General features: G+C 58.1%; 5 protein-coding genes across 7 annotated transcripts; 3 read left to right on the plus strand and 2 right to left on the minus strand.

The window, feature by feature from the left end:
• Positions 1-2,039: 2,039 nt before the first annotated feature.
• LOC142026264 (uncharacterized) lies at positions 2,040-5,324 on the minus strand. The gene is made up of 2 exons (XM_075019218.1): positions 5,061-5,324; positions 2,040-4,490 (listed from the first exon to the last, which is right to left on the minus strand). The coding sequence occupies exon 2, from the start codon at positions 3,537-3,539 to the stop codon at positions 2,679-2,681; it is 861 nt and encodes a 286-aa protein (XP_074875319.1). The 5' UTR covers positions 3,540-4,490; positions 5,061-5,324; the 3' UTR covers positions 2,040-2,678.
• An 8-nt stretch (positions 5,325-5,332) lies between these two features.
• On the plus strand, positions 5,333-8,969 carry LOC142026163 (zinc finger protein RFP-like). The gene is made up of 7 exons (XM_075019008.1): positions 5,333-5,728; positions 6,440-6,535; positions 6,626-6,844; positions 6,941-6,963; positions 7,253-7,368; positions 7,769-7,816; positions 8,446-8,969. Exons 1-7 carry the CDS (start codon positions 5,333-5,335, stop codon positions 8,967-8,969), a joined length of 1,422 nt encoding a protein of 473 aa, XP_074875109.1.
• Positions 8,970-11,046: 2,077 nt separating this feature from the next.
• MGAT1 (alpha-1,3-mannosyl-glycoprotein 2-beta-N-acetylglucosaminyltransferase) lies at positions 11,047-17,431 on the minus strand. 2 transcript variants are annotated; one of them, XM_075019179.1, is made up of 3 exons: positions 16,149-16,744; positions 15,241-15,463; positions 11,047-14,146 (listed from the first exon to the last, which is right to left on the minus strand). In XM_075019179.1, exon 3 carries the CDS (start codon positions 14,115-14,117, stop codon positions 12,786-12,788), a length of 1,332 nt encoding a protein of 443 aa, XP_074875280.1. In that variant the 5' UTR covers positions 14,118-14,146; positions 15,241-15,463; positions 16,149-16,744; the 3' UTR covers positions 11,047-12,785. The 2 variants fall into 2 exon arrangements, with proteins under 2 accessions (XP_074875280.1, XP_074875279.1); XM_075019178.1 differs by lacking the exon at positions 15,241-15,463 and adding an exon at positions 17,360-17,431 and having other exon boundaries at positions 11,048-14,146; positions 16,149-16,406.
• A 109-nt stretch (positions 17,432-17,540) lies between these two features.
• On the plus strand, positions 17,541-19,737 carry POLR1H (RNA polymerase I subunit H). 2 transcript variants are annotated; one of them, XM_075019270.1, is made up of 5 exons: positions 17,541-17,863; positions 18,443-18,574; positions 18,694-18,794; positions 19,393-19,502; positions 19,626-19,737. In XM_075019270.1, exons 2-5 carry the CDS (start codon positions 18,445-18,447, stop codon positions 19,648-19,650), a joined length of 366 nt encoding a protein of 121 aa, XP_074875371.1. In that variant the 5' UTR covers positions 17,541-17,863; positions 18,443-18,444; the 3' UTR covers positions 19,651-19,737. The 2 variants fall into 2 exon arrangements, with proteins under 2 accessions (XP_074875371.1, XP_074875372.1); XM_075019271.1 differs by having other exon boundaries at positions 17,817-17,886.
• A 571-nt stretch (positions 19,738-20,308) lies between these two features.
• PPP1R11 (protein phosphatase 1 regulatory inhibitor subunit 11) lies at positions 20,309-23,150 on the plus strand. Its single transcript, XM_075019267.1, has 3 exons — positions 20,309-20,668; positions 22,267-22,375; positions 22,484-23,150. The coding sequence occupies exons 1-3, from the start codon at positions 20,600-20,602 to the stop codon at positions 22,732-22,734; spliced, it is 429 nt and encodes a 142-aa protein (XP_074875368.1). The 5' UTR covers positions 20,309-20,599; the 3' UTR covers positions 22,735-23,150.
• Positions 23,151-23,164: the final 14 nt, after the last annotated feature.

Consider the following 23,164-nt stretch of genomic DNA (forward strand, 5'->3'; position numbering starts at 1 on the left):
TTGTGGCCACGAAGCCTTTTGGGGGACCCGCCGAGACCTGCGAGGTGAGATCGTCTTCCTATGACCCATCAGGCCTCTTCCCCCCACCCCAAAAATGGTGCAAAGTGAAAATATTTTTATTTCTTGGTGGGAAAGCAAAGATACGGCACCTGGTCCTGTTCGTGGGAGAAACTCGAAGTGAGTCGATTCCCGCTTTCAAGGGAAGGCAGCAAGGTGGCTTTGGGGGGGGGGGGGGGGATTATTTGCTTTCCTCCCCCAAATAATTTAAGATTTTAAAGGTGGGATTATGCAAATGAGCTGGGCTGATTGCTTCAAATTATTACTTTTTTTGGGTGCATTCAGGAGAAAATCCAGTCTCACCTGCGATCCCTAAGGAAGGTGTTGGCAGAGTTTCTGGACTGGAGAACGAGCGAAGAGAAGCGACACCGGGACTACCTGGTAAGGGTCCCCTTGGCCTTTCGGCAGCCCAAAGGGGTCCTTGGGCATCCCCCCCCCCCCCCAACCCAATCCCTCCAGCAGAAACACGTGGGATTGTTTCTGCAACGCACCCCAGCGCCCTGCAAAGCCCCAAACCGGGTTGGAGCCGCCAGCACGGATCCCGGGCAGGTTTGGCGAGCACTGCCTCCGTGTACAGCTGCTTATTATCCCTGCTTTAAAGCGCTTTATTTTCATGGCGCTGCTCGTTTTCATCCCAGATCAAGTCCTAAAGGGACGTTCATTAATGTGGAATTAACCCTGCCCCCTGCTTCCCAGGGCCCTGGTTGATTTTGGACCAACTATAAAGAGTGAATGGCAACAGGGAAGTGAAAAGGAGAAGGAAAAACATCAGATGGACTGCTCAGTTACCCTCCAGTCATTAATTAACCACATCCCCCCCCGTTACAGCCCCCCTGGCTCCAGCCAAAGCATTTTGCCCTTTAGCTTGAAAGGGAAAAATTCCGTTCTGGGGGTTGCACGTGGTCTCACATGGTTTGGGGTTTTTCTCCTCCAGGAGACAAGCGAAGCCGAGCGGCGCCGCATCGGGGCCGAGTTCGAGCGGCTGCACCGGTTCTTGGCGGAGAAGGAGCGCGCGGTGCTGGGGCGGCTGGCGGAGCTGGACGCCGCCTTCGAAGCGGCCCAAGCAGAAAAATCTTTGCGGGTGGCCGAGGGGATTACGCGGCTCCACGGGCTCATCGGGCAGCTGGAGGTCAAGCGCACACCCCAGGTGAGAACCCTCCTTACCGAAAAGCTCCCAAAAAGTGCTGCCCATGGGGTCCTGACCCCTCTTTTTCCCCTCATTTTAGGATATCGGGAGCATCCTAAGCAGGTATGTGGGATCTGGTCGCTTCCCCCTCTGTGTCACCCTGAGTGTGGAGGGGCTGGGCTGGGGTTAAACATCCCTCCCGTGACATCCCCCCCCACTTTGTTTCTCTTCTCAGCTGGAGCGAAATGAGGCTTCACCTCCCCTCCGAGCTCCCAGCCGAGCTGGAGAAGAGCCTGAGCTCCTGCCGCCGCCAACGGGACGCTCTCTGGGAGGCCCTGAAGGAATTCAGAGGTGTTTTGGGAGGAATTCTATTCTTTTGGGAGGGATCCAGGGGTATTTTTGGAGAATGCAGAGGCATTTGGGGAGGAATACTCTTATTTGGGGGTACTTTGGGAGAATTCCAAGGCATTTCGGGAGGAAAATATTGTTCAAGGGAAGGCCACAGCAGACACAGCACCACGCTCACGTTCTCGCTCTCCTTCCAGACACGGGGCAACCCGAAACAAAGCCAGGAAGGGGGAAATGTCCCAGCGCAGAAGAAAAGGGTGAGGCAGCTTTTTTGGGTTTTGTCCCTTTCTTCCTTCCCCTAAAGCAGCCTCACCCTCCCCCCGCTGACCCTCTTGCCTTTCCCTGCAGCGAAACCGCCTCGGGAGCCCGGAGCGGTTCCTCTCCCGCAGCTTTTGGCAGACAGAAAAAGCGTGCGGTGGGATGAAGAGGAGCGGGACAAGCCTCAAGGGCCGGCCGGCAGTGGCGAGCGGGTCACCCCGGGGAGATGCAGGACACGGACGTGTTAGCCGGATTCTGCCAGACGCTGCTTTCCCCTCCGGATACCCGGGTGCTGCCTGCACCCCCAAACACGAGCTCTCTCCCAGCCCGGATCCTGCTGAACAAGCCGCAAAAGGCTCCGCTCTGCCCCAAACTTGCCCTCACCAATGCTGCCCCTTCCCTTAGCGACCGCTCTTGGGGTGCTCGAGTGTTGCCGTTCGCCGTTAAGGTAATGAAAAAAAAAAAAAAAAATTAAGGTGTTGATTGCTTCTGCGGGGGGGGAGGCAGGCAGCGGCGGGACGTGGGGGTCCGTCGGTGCGGAGAGCCGGACCTGGTTGAAAACCGCGCCGCCGAGCTTCCACCGGCGCCTGCGGGGCACGGCGGACCTGACAGGGAACCACCCCCCCCCCCCACCCCGATCGCTGGAAGCGCTTCCCCGGCTCCGGTCCCGCGGGGATCAACCGCACTTGGGGCGCGTCCGCCCGCCCCCGGGGGCGGCTTCTTCAAGGACACCCGCCCCTCGGTTGCAGCTCTTTTATCGTCGCCTCGCCCCAGGGGTAACGGCTTCCCTCGCTCCCCCGCCCCGTGACCAGCTCCTTTGCTGAACCCCCTGGGGTGGCTCTTAAAAGAGCCTTTGGGTTCAACATTTATTGCTCCATCCACCGCGCTCTTAAGACTCGCCCTCAGCCGGCGCAGGACCCCCGACTTCCTCCCCGCCTCCAGCCGCCGCCGCCTCCACTGCTGCTGCTGCTGCCGCCGCCGCCTTCGGCTTTCCCCGCGGTCTCCTCGTTTTCAAGCGCTGCGCGGTGGCTTTAACAGCGCGCCTCGGCCCCTTCGTCTTCCCGGCGGGGCGCCTACGGGCTCCACCGACCGCCCTCCCGCGCCGCCCGGCTCCCTCCACTCGCTCCTTACCGACACGGCCGAGGCGGAACGAACCGGCGAGGCCGCTGCCCGTCACCCGCCGCAAAAGCCCTTTGCTGAGCAAAGCACCGACCGCCGCCTTCAAGCGACCGCCGTTCCGCACCACGTCGTAACCCCGGGTGGCGAGCGTCTTCTTAATGAAAGCGAACGAAGCGCCTTTACGGGCCGTGCACGAACAGACGGCGGCGAGAATGAGATCCGACAGCGACGGCCACCCGCGCTTCTGCGGCAGCGACATCCTCGCCCTCGACGTGGACGGCTGCGGCTCTCCTCTTTGCTCGCCCGACATGGCCGGGCGCGCCGGTTTCGAGGCTCGGCGCCGGCGGCTTCGAGGCCCGGGGCCTCGCCGCTCCGCCCCTGCTCCTGCTCCGCTCCTGCTCCCTCCGCCGCCGGCCGCTGACTGCGGGACAGCGCCCCCCGGCGGCTCCTTATATAGCCCCGTGCCGGACGCAACCGAGTCAACCTCCACGCGCCGCTGCTCCCCCCCCCCGCCCCCTCCCCGCCCTTCCCGCCGGCGCCAAAATGAGCTCCCCCACACACAAACGCGCAGGAAAAAAAACCGCACCCCACTTCCCCAAGGGAAAACACTGGGTTCGTACCCCCACCCCATGGCCCTTCCTATCCCCGCGGCCAGGCCCTAGAGAAACCCTGTTTAATAATATTAAAATAAAATAAAATAACCCCTCCTAAAATGCGAAAAATTGCCCCAGAAAGTCAAGCGGGTGCAACACACGCTCACCCCAAAGCGCTGCAGCTCCGGGAGCTGTTTAGGAACGAAAATAAAAAACTTAAAATGAGGTATGAACGGCAGATTGGTTTTACGTACGTGTAGACAGGTAGCAAAACGGCAAAAAAGTGGCAATTTCCGGAAAAATATTTCTTTCTCGCGCAGCCCTGGCTTCTCCTCCTGCCACCGAAGCCTCTCGCAGGCTGAGATCCCTCTTGGAAAGGGCCAATAACTGCCTGAAACATCTAAGAATTAATGAAGCATGAAGTTTGCCTCCTGCTAATTAAAGCCCTGTTCCAGACACTTCCTGGAAAAAAACATACTTTAAAAAAAAAAAAAGAGGAAAAAAGGTTTTCGGGTTTGGTTTTTTTTTTTTTGCTGTTTTTGTGCCCAGAGAGCTGCTACTAGAGATTAAATTTTGGGGTTTATTTTGTTTTAGTTCCTCCTGGTTTGTCCCGTCTCGTTGTATCGCGCTTTGCTCCATCGCATCCTCGAGGCCTCTCCACGGCTGTCAATAGCGGGAAAGGGGATCGCAAACGCCGCCTCTTATTGGCCGCCGGACGCGCTGAGGCTTCCTATTGGCTGCCAGGCATCAACCAATGAGAGTGGATCTTTCCGTTCCGCTCTCCCGCGGCGGAGGTGGGCTCCCCCCGCCCACTAGTCCCTCCTCGGATAGGAGCGAACCTGGGTCTGCTAACGGGGTTTTTGCGAGAATAACAGATGCCCGGTGGGTTTTTGCATCGCTTCTGCCTATTTGTGCCTTCGTTGCAAACCGGGGGGGGGGGGTGGTTGGCAGCGCCTCTGGTTTCCCCTGAGGAAGGGGCTGTGATTCTCCTGCGGAAAAGCTGAAGCTGATTAATTTGGGGCTCAGCACCCTGCAGTTTTTATGGTTCTGTTTGGGAATATCCAACTTATTTTACTGTTTTATCAGCCTTATTCGCAACTATACTGATTCCTGATTAGTCTCTTCTTTTAAAAAATTATTTTTATGTGGGCTATATTCTATAAAAGTGAAACTTTCAGCTCAGAGACCCTCGTGCAGTTTGGTTCCCTGAATTAATTTTATTATACAACTGCATTAACATTATTCCCTCTAGGGATGGGCTGCTCTAACACTGCCTCCACCTACAGATCCTGCGCCTGCTAGTTCTTAGTTTTTCCCCTCTGCTTCTTATTTTTCACATCTGATTTGGGTGCTGAGGTTTAGTGGTGGTTTTTTCTTCCACTTTAAACCCCCCTGCTGGGCTTATTGCCGGCGTCACAGCTAATATCCGCATGAGGTCCGCGGGACATAGAGGAACTCTGCTCACTCGCTGCATTCCTGCATTAATCCCTGTTTTCTACAGCCACCCTCCAGCCACAGTTTGCTTCCCCTGGGCACAGCCGGAGTGGTAGAAAACTCACCCTGCAAATAAATCATCTTTCCTAAACCCCTGGCAATCGCTGCCTGCTTTCCGTGCTGTTGTTAAATCCTTGCTGGCCTTGTCCCTGGGCGTTGTTTTATCACTGGGGGCAGTGGGAACGTCAGATGAGCTCTCCGTTGCTTTTCCCCGTGAGGTTCTGGATGCCAACACTGGCCTCCTGTCCTGTTGCCGTTTCCAGGAAAACCATCGCCCGGCCCCTTCGCGTGGGCGTTTCTCTGAGCGTTCACGAGAAACAACCCCGTCGCTTCAGCCATGGCTGCGGGACACGCCGTGGAAAATCTTCAGGAGGAAATCACCTGCGCCGTCTGTTTGGATTTCTTCCGCGATCCCGTCATGCTCCTGGGTTGTGGCCACAATTTTTGCCGCCGTTGCCTCGATTGTTGCTCCGCAGATGCCGCTGGGGCCGGTTCCTGCCCCCAGTGCCGTTTACCTTTCCCCCGCGATGGCTTCCGTCCCAACCGGCAACTGGCCAACGTGGTGGCGGCCGTCCGGGAGCTGGCAATGCCGGCGGCGGAGGAGCTTTGCCGGCGGCACTGCCAGCCCTTCACCCTTTTTTGTCGCCGGAATGGGATCCTCCTCTGTGCCACCTGCGCCGAGAATCGTGCCCACCATGCCGTGCCCCTTGAAGAGGCCGCTCGCGAGTACAGGGTGAGCGAAACCCCAGCTCAAACACCCTCTCCTTGCCTGAGCGATGCTAAAAACCCAATTTCCCTTAAAACTCAGCCCCAAAAATAAATATATTCAGATTTGGCAAAGCTTTTCCCCACCTTTCCAGGGGAAAAAAAGCAATACGAGCGTCCCAAAGTCAAAATTGAGCTGAAATGCTACAATTTGCTGAGGCTTAAGTATGCAATGGCCTGGGGGACGGTGGCAGTTTGGGGACCAAAGTTCTAAATATGGGTGATTTAAAAGCTCCAGCTCTCACCCAGCGCATGCGCCGTGGAGGGTTCCTGCTCTGCTTCCGGGCACGGAGGGGAAATGGGGGTCCCCAAAGGGGGTCCGGACCCGGCTAGGGTTGCAAGGATGGGGGGGAAAGGGGGACTGGGGTGTTCAAGGGGCTGGTGGGACTTTTTAGGGGAGGTCTTGGAGAGATGAGGTATCCCAGCCTGGCTGGGAGATCCATAGTGGGCATACATCACTATATATTCCTATATCTATATAATGTGTGGGTGTATATATATATATCATAGCTATAAAACCAATTATAATGTGAATATGTTTGCATATCTGCTTCAGTACAGCCAAAGAGGAGGATGAGGATGGGGCTGCCCACGCTGGCCATCTCCAGGGTGCTTCAGGGGTGCCAGCCCCCCTTTATTCCCCCCCTCCAGGAGCCAAAACCCCTTTTCTTGGTTGCAGGAGCGGTTCGAAGCTTCCCTAAAAGCCCTGCAAGAGGAGGACGAGCGACGTGCCAGGCTGGCAGCAGCAGCGGAGGAAATGAGACAGGAGATGCTGGTGGGTGCTCCCACCGTCGGGGCGCACCGTGGGGGCCAAACGACTTCATTCCCCCCCCCAGCATCCTCCTCCTCTCCCTTCATCCCCCAGACCCGAGTCGATGCCGAGAAGCAGAAGCTGCTGGCGGTGCTGGAAGGGCTTCGGCGGGTGCTGGGCGAGCAGGAATCGCGGTTCTTGATCCGTCTTGGTCGCCTACGCCGAGGGCTGGAGGAGCAGCGTCGCGGTGAGACCGCTGAGCTGGCCCGGCTCCGGCAACGCCGCACCGAGCTCCAGACCAAGTGCCGACAAACGGACAGTGACCTCCTACGGGTGAGCCAAACCCTTCCCCAAAATCCCTCTGCTTCCCCCTTTTGGCTTTTATTCCCCAGCAAACAGCCCTGAGCATCTCTCTCCCTTCCTCTCCAGGATGCCCAAATCACCTTGAGCAGGTACCGGGGCCAAAAAGCATCACCAGGAACGGCGTTTTGGGGCCAAAATCCTCCTTTTGGGGGTCTCCTCCTCACCCTGCATCCTCTTCCCCCGGGATTTTTGCTTTTGAGCTAGGGGGGTTGATGGTTAATCTGGAGCTTGGTGGCGATGGGGGAACCTCCCGTCGCGTCTTGCAGGAGCTGGAGCCTTTCCCAGGGAAATAAAGTTCTCCCTGTGGTTTTCCAGCATGAGGAAGGGAAATTTGGGGATGTCTCAGCATTAAACACCCTGATTTGCTCCCTCCCCGAGGTGCACGGAGTGGAGGGCGCAGCCATCGCTGCCACCAATGCCAGAGCTGGAAGCGGAGTTTGAGGATTTTGCCCTGAAAACCAACATGCTGGCAGAGGCGGTGACACAGTTTAAAGGTGTTTGGAGGGGGAAAATTGGCAAAGGGGATTTAATAAGCAGAAATGGGAGCCTGGGGTAGGGTTGGGCCCGGCAGAGACCCCCCCTAGGGTTGGCAAAGTTTGGCTGGAAGGTCCAAGCATTGCAAATGCCCCTTTAATATAAAATAATCAGGGATTTATCCCCCTTATAGCAGCCTTAGGGGGTGGGAAGCTGCAGGTGGGAGGTGCAGAGGGCTGCTGGCTGTTAATTAGCACCCAAATTAGGATGCTAATTCAGTGTGGGGGGAGGCAATGACCTACACAAAGTGGGTTTGAGTCTCCCACCTCTCCATGCAATGGGGAATGGGGAGGGGGATGTGGGACAGCCCCAGGGCCGGATCCAGGAGTACAAACCTCTGGGGTCATCTTCTATTTCCAGACATCTTGGGGTGCTCGCTGGAGGAAGACTTGGGGGGATACCGGAGAGGTGAGTCGGGCTTCAGGACTGACTTTATGTTCAGTGCCTGGGGCTGATACTCAGATTCAGCATCCGGAGCTGGGGCTCAGCTGCAAAATCTGGAGCCGATGCTCTGGTGCAGTACCTGGGACCGATGCTTGGGTGCAGTATTTGAAGCTGATGCTCTGGTGCAATACGCAGGGTGCTTGCTCCAGCGCAGTATTTTGAGCTGAAGCTCCAGTGCAATGCCTGGGACTGATGCTCTGGTACAATATTTGGAGGTGATGCTCCAGTACAACACTTAGAGCTGATAATCAGGTCCAATATTAGAAGCTGATGCTCTGGTGTAGCGCCCAGGTGCAATTCCCAGGGTTGATGCTCTGGTGCAACATTCACAGCTGATAATCATGTGCCACTTTTGGAGCTGGTGATCTGGTGCAAAGCCCAGGGTTGAAACTCAGGCATAGCATTTGCTGCTGATGCTCAGGTACAATATTTGGAGCTGATGCTCGAGTGCAGCACCCAGGAGCGATGCTCGAGTGCAATATTTTGAGCTGATGCTCTCATGCAACGCCTGGGACTGATGCTCGAGTGCAATATTTGGACCTGATACCCTGATGCACCGAATCCCATAACACCCCTTTCCCCCCCCACCCCAGCAACCGTGACGCTGGACCCAGCCACAGCTCACCCCCAAATCCTAGTGTCAGCAGATGGCCGGACCGCGGGACGCCGGGAATCGCCCCCGGCTCCTCTTCCCTCTGGAGCCGAGCGTTTTGAGTCTCTCCGCTGCGTTTTGGGTCAGCAGGGCTTCACAGGGGGTCGGCACCGCTGGGCTGTGGAGGTTCGTCCCGGTCCCGACTGGGCGCTGGGGGTGGCTCGGGAATTTGTGTCCCGTAAGGGCTGCTTCGGTCTCAGCCCCGAACGAGGCGTTTGGGCTGTGGGGCAGTGGTTGGGGCAGCTACGGGCTCTCACCTGGCCCAGCCCCACATCTCTGCCCCACAGCCGCGTGCCCCGACGTATCGAGGTGGCTTTGGATTACGCTGGTGGGCGGGTGGCTTTCCGTGATGCCGACAGCGAGACCGAAATCTTCGCCTTTCCCCCGGCTGCTTTTGCTGGCGAACGGCTCCGGCCACTGCTCTGGCTGGGCGAGGGGCCGGCTCTGCTCACCCTCTGCCCCTGAACCTCTCAAAACCCGACCCTTCCACCACCCCAACAAACCCTCCCGCTCAATAAACAGCCCCAACCCACCCCCTCGCCCCATTTGCTTTTCCTTTTAACACTTAATTTAGCAAAATTAATCACATTTCACCCTCCTGCTCCTTGCCAGGTTTGCACAGACTCAAAATTCCCCTGAAATACCATTTTTTTGCAGCTCTGCTGGGCTGTTCTCCAGTGAAAATAAGCCTCAAAGGGGGGAAAAAAGACAAGGGAATATCTTGCTTCCCACCACAGCTGCACAGCACTTACCCCAACTCCCTTTCCCAAAGTAAAACCCACCCTGAATGCACATTTTTTACCCATTTAATTATTAGTATATTTTCAAGGGCGGGGGGAGGAATTAAAGAAAGAGAAGGGAATTGCACATGGACCCAGAGCAGAGGAGGATTTTGCATGCTGGGGAGAAGGGCCACACTCAAGGGATATTTTTTTGCCAATTTAATGCTTTTTGTTGGGTTTCTACCCCACCATCACACTGTGTTTCCCCATGAGAAAGTAACCTCAATAGAAGGATGGAGAGATTTTTGTTTCCCCAGTTGTTTGCCAATGTAAACAAGACCCAGAAATACAGGGAGAACCTCCCTAAAAAATATGAGAGCTAAATTTGAGGGGAAAAAATAATGAGCTTTGCTGCTGGTGGTAGATGCCTTGTAGGAAGGTTTTGCAAGCAGAGAAGTCTCTGCTTAAGATTTGCAGAGAAATTCAGGGAAAAGGGATAAAACCATTTCTTGTGCCTCCCCAGATCACTCAGGCTGGGGCCTCCCCGTGGTTTTGCAATTGCTGCCAGGATGTGAGCAGAGAGAGAGGCCACAGATGGGATTTTATCCCCCATTTCACCACCTATGAGTGAATAGAAGGGGAAAAAGTAAACAAACCAGCATCTTGAGATAGCAGGAAGTCGTTATTAGGGTTAAACCACATAATAAAGCGCTGTTATCAGGCAGCACAGGCAGGACCAGGCAGGTCTCTGCCTCTTACAGCCCCAATCACTCCGCCTCCGCTGCCAGACTTGCCTCCCTGTCCGCAGAGACTCGTGACATCGGCCCGAGGAAGAGCAGAAACCACCAGGAAAGGCAGCGCAGAGGGTGGCTGCTTTCATCCCCAGGGCCCTAATTTTAAATAAGGCTCCTGACAAACCCACAGATCACTGCTAAACCCAAATTACAGCCTGGCTCAGCTGTGTAATTAGTCACTTCCCTGCTTGGTTCACAGCAAGGTAGGTTGTAGGTGATGTCACCCTCAAAAAGGAGAGCTCGTTACAGCGCAAGGTCCAGCGATGCTTCGTGTCACAAGTGAAAAACCAAAGTGCTTCTTTGCAATATCCTGCTCCAACAGATGAGCTCTTGACACTCTGTTTCTTCTGCTTTTCCTCTGAAAAGCTTTACAGAGGTTTAATTTGAAAGTTCACACAAAAAAATAAAGCATAAACAACAAAAAAACCATTGCCTCTTCTGGGTAGATCAGCAGGCCCAGAGCTCGCTCTTCAGCACTGGGGGAGAAAAATCAGCCTCTTTTCACTTGAAGGCACCTCACCAGCCTCACGTCAGCGGTTTGGACGGCGGATCGCTTGGCGTGGAGCGCGCACAACCCCCATTCCTCCAGCAAAGCCAGCAGATGCGCCTCGCAGCCCTCTTGCAGAGCCGCCATGGCAGCTCCGTGAACCCCAAAACCCTTCTGGATGACGGAGAAACCTCGCACCAGCCCACGAAAAGAGGCTGCGGGAAGCAGCTTCGGGTTTTTTTTCTGCGAGAGACGAAGCTTTTTCCATAGCGCTGGAGCCCGGGGGGAACGCGGGCGCGTTTTGGGGTGCGGTGGGGCTAGAGAAGGAGAGTTTTGGGGAGGTTTTTTAACACCCACCGCTTGCTTCGCCCGCGCCATCCCGCCGCGCTGTTCCCGCCATCTCCCGCGCCCCGCCTTCTATAAAGGCCGGCGCGCTCTGACTGGCTGCTCGTTCTCCCACAGCGGCGCTCCATTGGCTGCTCCTCGCCGCGCGGCCCACCCCCGCGCCCCTCCTCGGAGCGGACCTGAGTGAGGACTGCGCGGCCGGCGAAGCGCGGCGGACGCGGAGGGGCGGACCTGAGTGAGGACTGCGGTTCCCCTGCGAGGGCGGGGGCGCTCAGCCCTCCCCTGCTCCTCATTGGCGGCCATTATAAGTGGAAAAAGGCGGATTTGGGGTGGCGGGCTTGCAACTATTCGGGTTAATAATCGGCGGGTGGTTATAAAAAAGGGGGCTCGAAAGGCACTTTTTTAATCACCGGCTCGTTATACCCCAAAAGGAACCAATTTCGCCCCAAAATACAGCTCCAGTGCAAATCGGGGGGGGGGGGTGTGTCGGTGTTTTTAATCCTCACGTTTGGGGGATTTTCCCCTAGACAGCAGGCAGCACGCTGGGAAATGGGGATTTTCTGCCACAAAATGGTGCCCACGGGGAAGAAAACCCCAAATTGGGGAGGAATTGGTTAATAAAAGAGAGGTTTTGCACTGCTGCCTCAGGGTGAAAGTGCTGATAACCCCCCAAGGCCCCATTTTTGGGGGCAGACTGTCCCCCTTTTAAGTGAAAATAAAAACACGTGGTGTTTTCAGTGCCAGCAGTGGAGGTGGGGAGAAAACAGCTCTGCAAATATCCCTGAAACCACCCAGATTTCACCCAAATCCTGCATGGAGAGGGGAGTGAGGGCACAAATCTCTCCCAGTGTCACCAGTCTGCCCAGTTCCCCCTCCCTGCAGCCGGCCTTTTCCCCACTTCTTATCCCAATTTCTTGGGATAAAATTTCATCATTTCATTTCATAACTTCCCCCGCTCTGAAAAGAAGCTCTTTCTCCCCAAAACGAAGCCGAGCAGGACTTTCTTCCCCCCCAAACCCCTCACTGCCCAACCCCCCTCCCTGAAACGCCACATCTGAGGGTTTATTTAGGCTAAAAAAGGGCTTTTTGAACATAAAAGGGGCTTTTTAGCAGCAGAAATTATGCCCCTCCCCAGACCCTAGTACTCCAAGCCTGGAACATATAGGACAGAACGTATAGACCAGCAAGCAGGCTGCAGTATAGGGTGTTAACTATAGTGAGGGGAGCATACGGACTGTGATATAGGGCCTGGATATAGCGCCCAGACCCTACAGCCCAATACAGGCACAAGAGCACATAGTCCACACCATATGACCCCATATAGTGTAAACATATATATATAGCATATATAGGGCCCAGACTGTACAGCCACATATGGGGACGAGAGCACAGACCTTTATACAGGTCCTAGACCCCACAGCCCAACACAAGGCCTGGAATATAGGGCCGAGACCATATAGGAACCACGGCATACAGGTCTGTATAGACCCCCATAGATCTACATAGACCCCTACAGAACTGTATAGACTCCCATAGGTCAGTTTGTGGCCTGCAGCAACCAGAGCATCGAGCTGAATGAATATAGGGACGAGACCCTATAGCACAATATAGGGCCTGGGCAGCATGGACAGAGCTGGCCGCTGGGCTGAGAGGTAACAAAAGAAATTTGGATTTGGGGTTGTTTTTTTTTAGGGTTTGTTTTTTTTTCCTTTTATTCTGGAAAATAATTTCTCCGCTTGGAGCTGCCCTCGCCCCAAATTTCCCCCATGGTGGCACCAGAGAAGCGGCGGGTGAACGGTGCACTGCTGCGCACCAAATCCTCCCCGCTAAAGACACGCCAAAAAAAAAAGATGAAAAAGGAGGAAAATACCCACCAACCCCCTGCAAAAAAAACCCCAAAACAAACCCACAACAAGCAGAGTCACGGTGCCCGCTAACTCCAACTGGGATCATAACCTGTCCAGTCCGAAGGAGGCGCGAGATAAACGCGACGTCCCCGATAGACGAAGCTGACGATGCCACGATAACCGGCGCGGGGGACGCCAGATTTGAGGTCGTCCATCAGCCCCAGGGCTTTGGCGAAGGCTTTGAAGGAATCGCGGCCGCTGTACTGCAGGCGGACAGCACCGAGCTCCCGCCGCCGGTTGCCTTGGAGCTCCTCCACCCTCACCTCCGGCGCAGCGTAAACCTTGGGGAGAAAAGAACGTTCGTACTCTTCCTTTTTGAGGTAAGAAAGATCCAGTTGGGTAAAAGGCACGAAACGGTCGTTAAGTTTGATAAATTTTAAATATTGATCGAAAAATTGCCCGTGGCTCACTCCTTTACGACCGAACGTCATCGTACGGGAGACTTCGGGGCGGACGCAGGAACGATCTCGGCGTTGTTCGGGTTGACGCATCCAATCGTCCCAAAAAGCTCGTGGCCATTTGGGTTCAAGTTCATCCCAAAGTTCGGCCAAAAGCAACCAACCAAGACCAGGAAAAAAATCAGTCCGGTAAAGCAATTCGGCTTGTCCAACATCCACCATTTGCTCTTTCCCGTTGTCGTTCCACGCGGAGACGCACCAGAGGCTGCGATCAGCAAGGAGGAGCGGGAATGCCGCTTGGAAATACTCAAAAAAATCCGGAGCGACTTCTAAGTCATCCTCTACCACAATGGCGGCACGGTAACGGAAAGTCCGGAAAACCTGTCCCAACGCCCAACGATAATGCCGAGCGATTTTATAATAACCTTGGAATTTACGGTGTTCTGCCGGCACTGGGATATCGCTGAGATCGGGTTGTCGGATATGAGCCACGGCGTCGCCGTAGGAGGCGATGACACGAGCCGTTTCAGCGTGACCGCAATCCTGGCTGACGATAACGGGGAAACGTTGGGCCGAAGGTCGGTAACGTAAGAGTTTATCCAAACACCGACGGACGGTGCTGCGGTCGCAAGCCATCACCAACACCGGTAACACCGTGCTGGCGGGATCGGTGAGTCGCGGTGGCGCCGGGGAGGGCGGCGGGGGGGGAGGTTTGGGGGTGATTTGAACCCCGCGTCGCCGCCCCCCCCACAACCCGCTGTAGCGGTGAATTTGGCGCAGGAGTTCTTTTTGCCGTTCCAGTTCGCTTTCAGCATCTTGCGCCAAACGAATCACTTCTGCCGTCAGCCGGTCGCCTTCGCCGGGGGAGGCCGGGCGGCTCCAGAGGAAGAGGAGGAGGAGGCCGTTCCAGGCGATGAAGAGCGCCGCCCCCCACAACACCAAGCTGCTCTTCTTCAGCATCCTTCAGCGCTCACTCCCACGCCATGGACCTGGGGGGGGGAAACACACACACGGGGGGGTGTTAAAAACAGAGGGGACCCCCCCTTCCACCCCCAAACTGGTGCCAGAGTGGGACAGGGACGGTTGTGTCAGCCCAAAACACTCAGTGAACCCCCCCTTTCCTCCCCCCCAGCCTCCCAAAAAGAGGAACAACACCCCCACACACACACCTCGGGGAGAGGAATCGAAACCGCGTGGCCCCGGAGCCTCCCACCAGAAACATGGCACCGTTGATACACAAAAAAAAAAACTTAAATAAGGGGGGAAAAAAGCAAATAATAAACCCCAACCCCAAACCTCCGCATGGGGAAGAGGAGGGCAGAGTCCACTCCCGTTAAACATTAACCCAGGAACCAGCTCCAGTGTGGATTTGCCACTGTGGAGGCTGGGGGTGGTGGTGAAGAGGGGGTGGTTTCTGTTTGAAAAATGGGGATAAATTAAATAAAATATCAAATCTGAGTACTAAAAAACCTCACAAAGTCCTGTCTTCAGCGAGTTTTTACTCACCCAGAGCCCAGCCTGACTCCTGCCAGAGGAGGCAAGATGTCAGCGAGGGCAGGAAAAGGGAGGAGGGGGGAGGAAAAGGGGAATTAAGAGAATAAAGAAGAAAAAAAAATAGGAAAGAGGCAAAAAAAACCCAACAGAGAAAATAAAGAAAGAGGGAAAAAAAAGCGATTGCTTAACTTCGGCAAGGGAGCGGTGCGGGTGAGCAGCTCAAGGGTTAACGCTGCCGCGGGCCACGTTGGCGGGCGGAAAAAGGGAATTAAAAGGAAAAAAAACACCCGGAAAAGGGGTATTTAAAAGGAAAAAAAAAAAAGGGGTGTAGAGCAGTAGGAAGGGGGGCGAGTCCAGTGGCACCATGGTTCCCCCCCCCCGCCCCAAAGGGTAAGGCAGAAAGTGCCGGTAACACCGAGAGCCGCCAGCACGGTTCCCCCTTCTGGGCCCCGAAACGCTCATCTGGCCCCGGAAAAGCAGCCGGAGAGAAGGAAAGAGGTGGAAAAAAAAGGTGAAAAAAGTAAATTAAAGGGATTTCGTGCTTCTTAGTTGGATCCCTGCGGAGGGAGACGCTGGGATTAAGCCATACCTGCGGGGCCAAAAGCAGCTCAGCCTCGTGGCAGCCCAAAATGCGGGTGTTTTGGCTCTAAATGAGGGGTTTTAGCCCAAAACTAGGGTGTTTTGGCCCAAAACGCAGGTTCAGTCGTGGTTTTACCCGGCGTTTCGTGGTGGCGAGGCACAAGCCGGCAGCGAGGCGCTGAGTAAGCAGAGTTGGGGATTTTCCCTGCCCTCGGCTTCACTCTGGGGCGAGACTGAGCGACCGATAATTTTATCACATTAAATCCTCTGGCGTCCCAAACCCCCTTTCTGTTCGATGTCCTGCGTTTTTTTTTCCTCAGGGGTTTTTAAAGGTGAAACACCCTGAATCCAGAGATTCCTGAAGTTTTGGGGGAGTTTTTAAGCTCCTTTCCCTTGCCATGGTGTCCCTCAGAGACCCCAAAACCAGCAGATTTCAGGCAAACGCCTGCCAGTTTCACACCACCACCCCCTAAATTATGCATTAAATCTTCTTTTTAATTAATCCAGGCTCTTTTTTGCACCCTGGGGGAAAGCGGCTCTGGTCTCAGTGACACCAAAACCACCTGGAATGGACTGAGGAAGCAAGCACTGCTTTCGGGGAAGGCCCCCCCCTCCAATTTTTCACCTCATTTTTCCACTTTTTTGGCTTCGTTTCAGCCCAGGTGACGCTAAAATAAACTACAACAACGCGGCTTGACAGAAACAAACCCTGGTCTTAGACAAAATTAATCCCTTCTCCTATGGGATTCACTGCCAAGCGTCACCTCAGCACCTCAATCTTCCTAAAAATCCTTTTTTTTTCCCGTTTTTTTCTTGCTTTTGGGGGAGATTTTAACCCCCTTCCAGTGGGAATTAAGAGGGCAAGCGGCTGGAAAAACATTTCCCTTCTCTCTCCACGTTAAAATCCTCGCCATTTACCTAGTTGCAGCTCGCTCCAGGGGGAGGGGGGTCGCTGGGGTTCCCCCCTCCCCCCCCTTTTCCAGAGCCGCCTGAGAATCCCTTGGGAATCGGGGGTGAAATCGCTGCTTCTCTCCCATCAGAGCTCCCTCGTGGTGTGGGGCGGGGGGTGTCAGGCCATGGCAGTGGCTGTGTCCGTCTGTCCCTCTGCTGTCTCAGGGCTCAATGTCCCCCAGCCCCCGGCCATGTTTTTTGGGGGGTGGGTGTCTCTGATGAGGTCTAAAAATGGGGAGAAAAAGGTTAAAATGCCCAAATTCCACCCCCCCTGCTTTATGGAGGGGAACAGCCCCCCTATATCTCCCTAGGGGTGGTGCAGCCACCCCAAAATCCCCAGGGAGAGGAATTCCTGCAGGGAATGGGGGGTGGCCTCCTCCCCACCCCATAAGGAGAGGGAATCATCCCACCCAGCCCCTATAGGGGATAGGGGACCCCCCGAGCCCTCCTGACACCTCCACAGGAGGGTCAGAGGACCCCTCCAAGCCCCACATAAGCCCCTCCTGACACCCCAACAGGGGACAGGGGAGCCCCCCCCTCAGCCCTCCTAATACCCCTATAGGGATCAGATGAGCCCCCCCAGCCCCATAGCAGCCTCCCAGCCCCACAGCAGCCTCCCAGCCGCTCCTGCCACCCCCATATGGGGGTCAGAGGAGCTCCCCCAGGCCCCTAGCAGCCCCCCCCGGCCCGCTTGACACCCCTACAAGAGACAGATGACCCCCCCCAGCCCTCGTGATACCCATACAGAGATCAGGGGAGACCCTCAGCCCTCCCGACACCGCTGTAGGGGTCAGAGGTGCCCCCCCAGCTCTCTCGACACCCCTGTAGGGGTCAGAGGAGCCCCCCCAGCTCTTCCAACACCCCTACCACGGCCAGATGAGCCCCCCCCAGCCCTCCTGACACCCATACAGAGATCAGGGGAGACCCTCAGCTCTCCCGACACCCCTGTAGGGGTCAGAGGAGTCCCGCCACCTCTCCCGACACCCCCATAAGGGACACTGAAGGCCCCTCCACCCCCCACAGGGCACAGGGCCGGCCCCTCCACCCCTATAGGCGACAGGAGGCCCCCCCCAGCCACAAGGGACAGGGGACCCCCACCCTAAGCCGCCCCCCACCCCCTCAGGGCCGGATCCAGCCCCGCTGCCCGCCCCGGCCCTCCACCCCCCCCTCCCCGGTACCAGCGGCGCCTCCCGGCAGCGCCCGCCACTTCCGCCCCGCCGCACCGGAAGCGACGCCATGGCAACGGTGAGGCCCCGCCCCCGACTCCTCCCTCCCCTCTAGGCCACACCCCCGATGGCGCAGGGGACCGCCCACCACCGGGGGCGAGGCCGGTAGACACGCCCCTCTGCGGCCGGGCCACGCCCCCCGGCTAGGCCGTGCCTCCTCCCCGGCCGACCACGCCTCCTCCCCGGCCGACCACGCCCCCTCGCGGCTTCCCTAATCAATTAGTGGCGGCTTAATCAATCAGTTCCTGGGCGTTCTCCTGATCAGCCCCTGAGAGCTTCCCTAATCAAATACTACTGGCTTAATTAATTAATCAGTCCCTGGGGGCCTCCAATAATTATTTCCTTGCTCCGCAAGCTTGGGGAGGGAGAAGTGACGTAGCGGAAGGGGCGGAGCGGCGCGGCGTCAGAGGCTTTCCCCCTGCGCGCGCTCCGGTCGCTCTGGGCGCCGAGGAGGAGGTTGGACTTGTCTGCTCCGGGCGGTGGGACACCATTGGGGGTTGGGGGCATGGGGGGGTCATTGAGGAATGGGGTGGCTAAGGGGGGGATTGGGGGCTGGGGGGGTCGTGGGGGGATTGGGGGGCCAAGGGGGTATTGGGGGGCTGGGGGGGGAAAGAGGGGGATTGGGGGGCTGGGGGGGTCATGGGAGGATTGGGGGGGCATTGAGGGTATGGGGGGGCTAAGGGGGGGATTGGGGGGCTGGGAGGGTCATTGGGGGCTGGGGGGGTCATGGGAGGATGGGGGGGCTAAGGGGGGGATTGGGGGGCTGGGAGGGTCATTGGGGGCTGGGGGGGTCATAGGAGGATTGGGGGGCATTGAGGGTATAGGGGGGCTAAGGGGGGGATTGGGGGGCTGAAGGGGTCATTGGTTGGGCTGGGGGGAACATGGGGCAATGGGGGGGATTTGGGGGTGATGAGGGGGCTGGGGGGGGCATGGGGGTGATTGAGGCAGGGGGGAATGAGGGGCCATTGGGGGCAGTCAATGGCACTGAGGAATAAGGGGGTGCTGGGGGGCCCCCACTGACACACCCCCCCCCAGCCATGGAGCTGCCCCCCTCCTGCTTCCAGTCCTGCCTGGATTTCTGCCCCGAATGCGGCTCCGTCCTGCCCCGGCCGGGCCCCCGCAGCACCATCTGCTGCCCCCGCTGCGGTTTCACCCTCCACACCGATGGTCAGTGAAGGGGGGGGGGGGGGCACCCCGATATTTCGGTCCCCTCTGAGACCACCCACCCTGCCTCAGAAATCCCTGATTTCTTTTTTTTTTGTTTTTTTCCCCTCTTCCCCTGCCAGATTTTGAGGGTAAAACCATCCGCAGCGCCATCGAGTTCAACCGGTTAGAGCCGGTGGCGGGGCGGGGGTCGGATCCTGCGCCCCACCTCGAGGGGCCCCTGGTGAGTTGGGGGGGGGGGCAAGTCCCACTGGGGATGGGACCCCCCCCACAAAATCCCACTGGGATAGAACCCCCACCCCAAAATCCTGCTTGGGGCGGGATAAAATCCTACCAGGATGGGACCCCCACTCCAAAATCCCACTAGGACGGAACCCCACCCCCAAAATCCCACTGGGCAGGGGGAAAACCCCACTGGGGAGGGGACCCCCACCCCAAAACCCCACTGGGGATGGGACCCCCACCCCAAAATCCTGCTTGGGGATGGATAAAACCCCACTGGAATGGGACCCCCCACCCCAAAACCCCACTGGGATGGGACCCCCACTCAAAAATCCTGCTTAGGTGGGTAAAACCCTACTGGGATGGGGCCCCCACCCCAAAATTCCAACGGGGGGGTAAAACCTTACTGGGAAGGGACCCCCCCACAGAATGGGATGCGTTGTCATCCCCCCCAAAGCATAAAACTCCTTGGGACCAGGATATTTGGGGGTTAACCTCACCCTGACCCCCCCCCCCCCCCCCGAACTGTGGGGGTAGGGGTCAAGCTCGCAGAGCAGGGGGGGGTAACCCTCACAATTTGGGGGGGGGGGCTGGCGCAGGTGGAACGGCGGTGCCCCCGCTGCGGGCACGAGGGCATGGCGTACCGCACCCGGCAGATGCGCTCGGCCGACGAGGGTCAGACCGTTTTCTACACCTGCCCCCACTGCCGGTGAGGGCCCCCCCCCTGCCATTTTGAACCCCCCTGCCATTTTGACTCCCCCTTTCCCCCCCCCCCAGCTACAGGGGGACCCCCCCCAAATCCTCCCGTAACTGCTCCCTCCTTTCCCCGCAGGTTTCAGGAGAAGGAGGATTCGTGACGGGGTATCTGCCCCCCCTCCCCCCCCGCCTGGGGTATTTGCCCCCTCCCACGTGGGTAATAAAAGCCCCTGGGGTTTTTATTCAGGGCTGTGCTTGGGGGTGTCTCACTTGCGCCCCCCTCAGCCCTTATTTACCCCCCTGGTCCTTGAAGTGCCCCCCTAGTCCCTAGATGACACCCCCCCCCCCCCAAACTGCTCTTTAGCCCCTCCAGCCCCATCTGCCCCCCAAAACTGCCCCTCAGCCTCTCTCTGCTGCCCCTGTCTGCCCCCCAGCCCCTCAATTGCCCCCACAGGCCCTATCTGCCCCCCACAAAGGCCCTGAACTGCCCCCTCAGGCTTTCTATACTCCCCCCGGCCCTTATCTGCCCTCCTCAACTGCCCCCTCAGGCCCTATCTGCCCCCCCCCCCCCCCAGCCCCTCAACTGCCCCCTCAGGCCCTATCTGCCCCCCCCAGCCCCTCAAGTACCCCCCCCCCCCCCCCCAAAGACCCTATTTGTCCACCAAACTGGTCCCCCCAGCCCCTGACTTGCCCCCTCAGGCGCTATCTACCCCCCCCAAGTGCCCCCTTGGCCCCTATTTGCCCCTTCAGGCCCTTTATGTCCCCCTAAACTGCGCCCCCCCCCCCCCCCCCCCGCAAGTCGCCCCTCCAGTCTGGTTACCCCGCGCATGCGCGCTGTCCGGCCCCCCCCCCTCCCGCCGTACGGCGGAAGTGCTCCCTCACCGGGGGACCGCATTGTACGGCGGACCCGCCGGAAGTGCTCCGGCCACCGACCGGAAGCGGGGGTGGGGCGGCGGTGAACGCTGCACCGGGGCGGCGGCGGCGAGAGCGGCCCGGTGCTTCCCACCCCCCCACCCCCCCCTCCCTCAGTCGGGCCTCGGCGGCGGCCGGGACCCCACCCCCCCCCGGCCCCAAACCTGCCCCGGGGCACCGCACCGCCCGGCTGGAACCATGGCGGAGGCGGCGGACAGCGGCGGCTGCGGAACCGCCACCGTCATCGAGACCGGCGCCGCCGAGCCGGTGAGGGCCGGGGGGGGGGCTATAGGTACCAGGCGGGGGTTATAGATATCGGGGGGGGGGGGGCTATAAATACGTGGGAGGGGTCTATAGATACTGAGGGGGGGTTATAGGTACTGGGGGCGGGCCTACAGATACTGGGGAGGGGTTATAGGTATTGGGGGGGGGCTTATAAATACCTGAGAGGGGTCTATAGATCTCAGGAGGGGCTTGTAGATACCGAGAGGGGCTATGAATACCGAGGGGGGGGCTATAAATATCTGGGAGGGGTCTATAGATACTAGAAGGGGCTTATAGATACTGAGGGGGTGGGGTTATAGGTACTGGGGGTGGGCCTATAGATACTGGGGAGGGGTTATAGGTCCGGGGGGGGGGGGCTATAAATACCTGAGAGGGGTCTATAGATCTCAGGAGGGGCTTATAGATACTGGGGGGGGGAGCTATAGATACCAGGGACAGACCTATAGATACTGGGGAGGGGGTTTAGGTACCGGGGGGGGGGCTATAGATCTCAGAAGGGGCTTATAGATGGGGGGGGCTATAGATATTGGGGAGGGGTTATAGGTACTGGGGAGGGAGCTATGAATACTGGGGGTGGGGCTATAAATACCTAGGAGGGGTCTATAGGTACCAGAAAGGGCTTACAGATACTGAGGGGGGGGGCTATAGATACCGGGGAGGGAGCTACAGATACTGGGGTCGGACCTATTGATACTGAGGAGGGGTTATAGGTACTGGGGGGGCTATAAATACCTGAGAGTGGTCTATAGTTCTCAGGATTGGCTTATAGATACCAAGGGGAGGGGGGGGGGCTATAGATACCCAGAGGGATTGTCTATACGTACCAAGGGGGACTATGGATATGGAGGAGGACCTATAGATGCTGAAGGGGGGTTGTAAATGCCTGGGAGGGGGCTATAGGTACCTGGGGGGAATCTGTACATACCATGGGGTGGCTATAGATATGGGGGGTGGGGGCTATAGACACCCAGGGGGGTATAAATACTCGAGGGGGAGTGTATAAATCCTGCTGGGGTGGTAAATAGCTGGGAGAGGAGGGTATAAACTGGGGGGGGGAGGGGGCTATAAATCTTGGGGGGGGCAACCAGGGTTGGGGGAGACATGGCATTAGGGGGCACAACTGGGGCTGTTGGGGACATGAAGGGTGTCAGGGGACATGACCGGGGCTGTAGTTGCGACGGTGTCAGGGACAGGGACAGTGTCAGGGGACATGACCGGGGCTGTAGTTGTGACGGTGTCAGGGACAGGGACAGTGTCAGGGGACATGACCGGGGCTGTAGTTGCGACGGTGTCAGGGACAAGGGACATGACCGGGGCTGTAGTGGGACAGCACTGGGGACAAGAGCAGTGTCAGAGAGGACAGCCAGGCTGGATGTGGGACAGTGTTGGGGACAGGGGCATGCCAGGGGACACGACGAGGGCGGTCGCATTACAGGGACGGGGACGGTGTCAGGGGACATGACCAGGGCTATTTAGGGACAGTGTCAGAGCCCGCAGGAGGGGTCGGGAGGGGTGTCCTTGCCCACAGTGTCACCGCACCGGTGACACCCCTTTCCCCACGCCCCGTCCGCCCCCGCCAGGAGAACCGCAGCCTGACCCTGAAGCTGCGCAAGCGGAAGCCGGACAAGAAAGTCGAGTGGTCGAGTGACACCGTCGACAACGAGCACCTTGGCCGCCGCTCCTCCAAGTGTGAGTGGCGCTGGGGAAACCCCTGTCCCCTCCCCCGGATGCCTGGGTCCCCCCTGGGGACACCTGTGTCCCCTGACACCCCCCCCGTCCCGTTCCCCCCCCCCCCAGGCTGCTGTATCTATGAGAAGCCGCGGGCGTTCGGGGAGAGCTCGACAGAGAGCGAGGAGGAAGAGGAGGAGGAAGAGGAAGCGGCGGTGGCGACGACGAGGGGGGGGGACGAAGGCTGCGGTCACCTCCACTGCGTCCGGGGTCATAAACGGGGACGGGGGCGGCGGGGGGGGGCTGGGGGGGGCCTACCGGGGGCCGGGGGGGGGCCCCAAGCACTGCCCCCCGGGCCCCCTGCCCCTATGGAGCACTGAGGAATCCCCTATGGATGCTCCTGCCCCCCTCCTCCACAGACCCCCCCCTCCCGACTGACCCGTATCCCCCCTCCAGGACCCCTGACCCCAAATATTGACTCTGGGCTTGACGCCCACCCCAAAAATCACCCCCCTATCACCTTGGGGATTTCCCCCCCCCCCAAATCAATGCCTGAGCCCCCCCAGTCGATGCCTGATGCCCCCCCCCCGCCCCCAGCTCTTGAGGACCCTCCCCAAAACATCAATGCCTGCCCCCCCCCCCCAAAACACCATCCCCTGGTCGCCCCATCCTGCCTCACCCCCTACCCCAGACGCACCCAGTGTTTGGGGGGCAATTTTGGGGTGCCCCCCTCCCAAAATCATGCCCCCCCCGCACTCCATGGCACCTGTGGGCATTAAAGGTGGCACCGCTGCGACCGCTGCCGTGGTG

This window comes from Buteo buteo, chromosome 32, assembly GCF_964188355.1.
Source record: "Buteo buteo chromosome 32, bButBut1.hap1.1, whole genome shotgun sequence".
In the NCBI taxonomy this organism is placed as follows: Eukaryota; Metazoa; Chordata; class Aves; order Accipitriformes; family Accipitridae; genus Buteo; species Buteo buteo.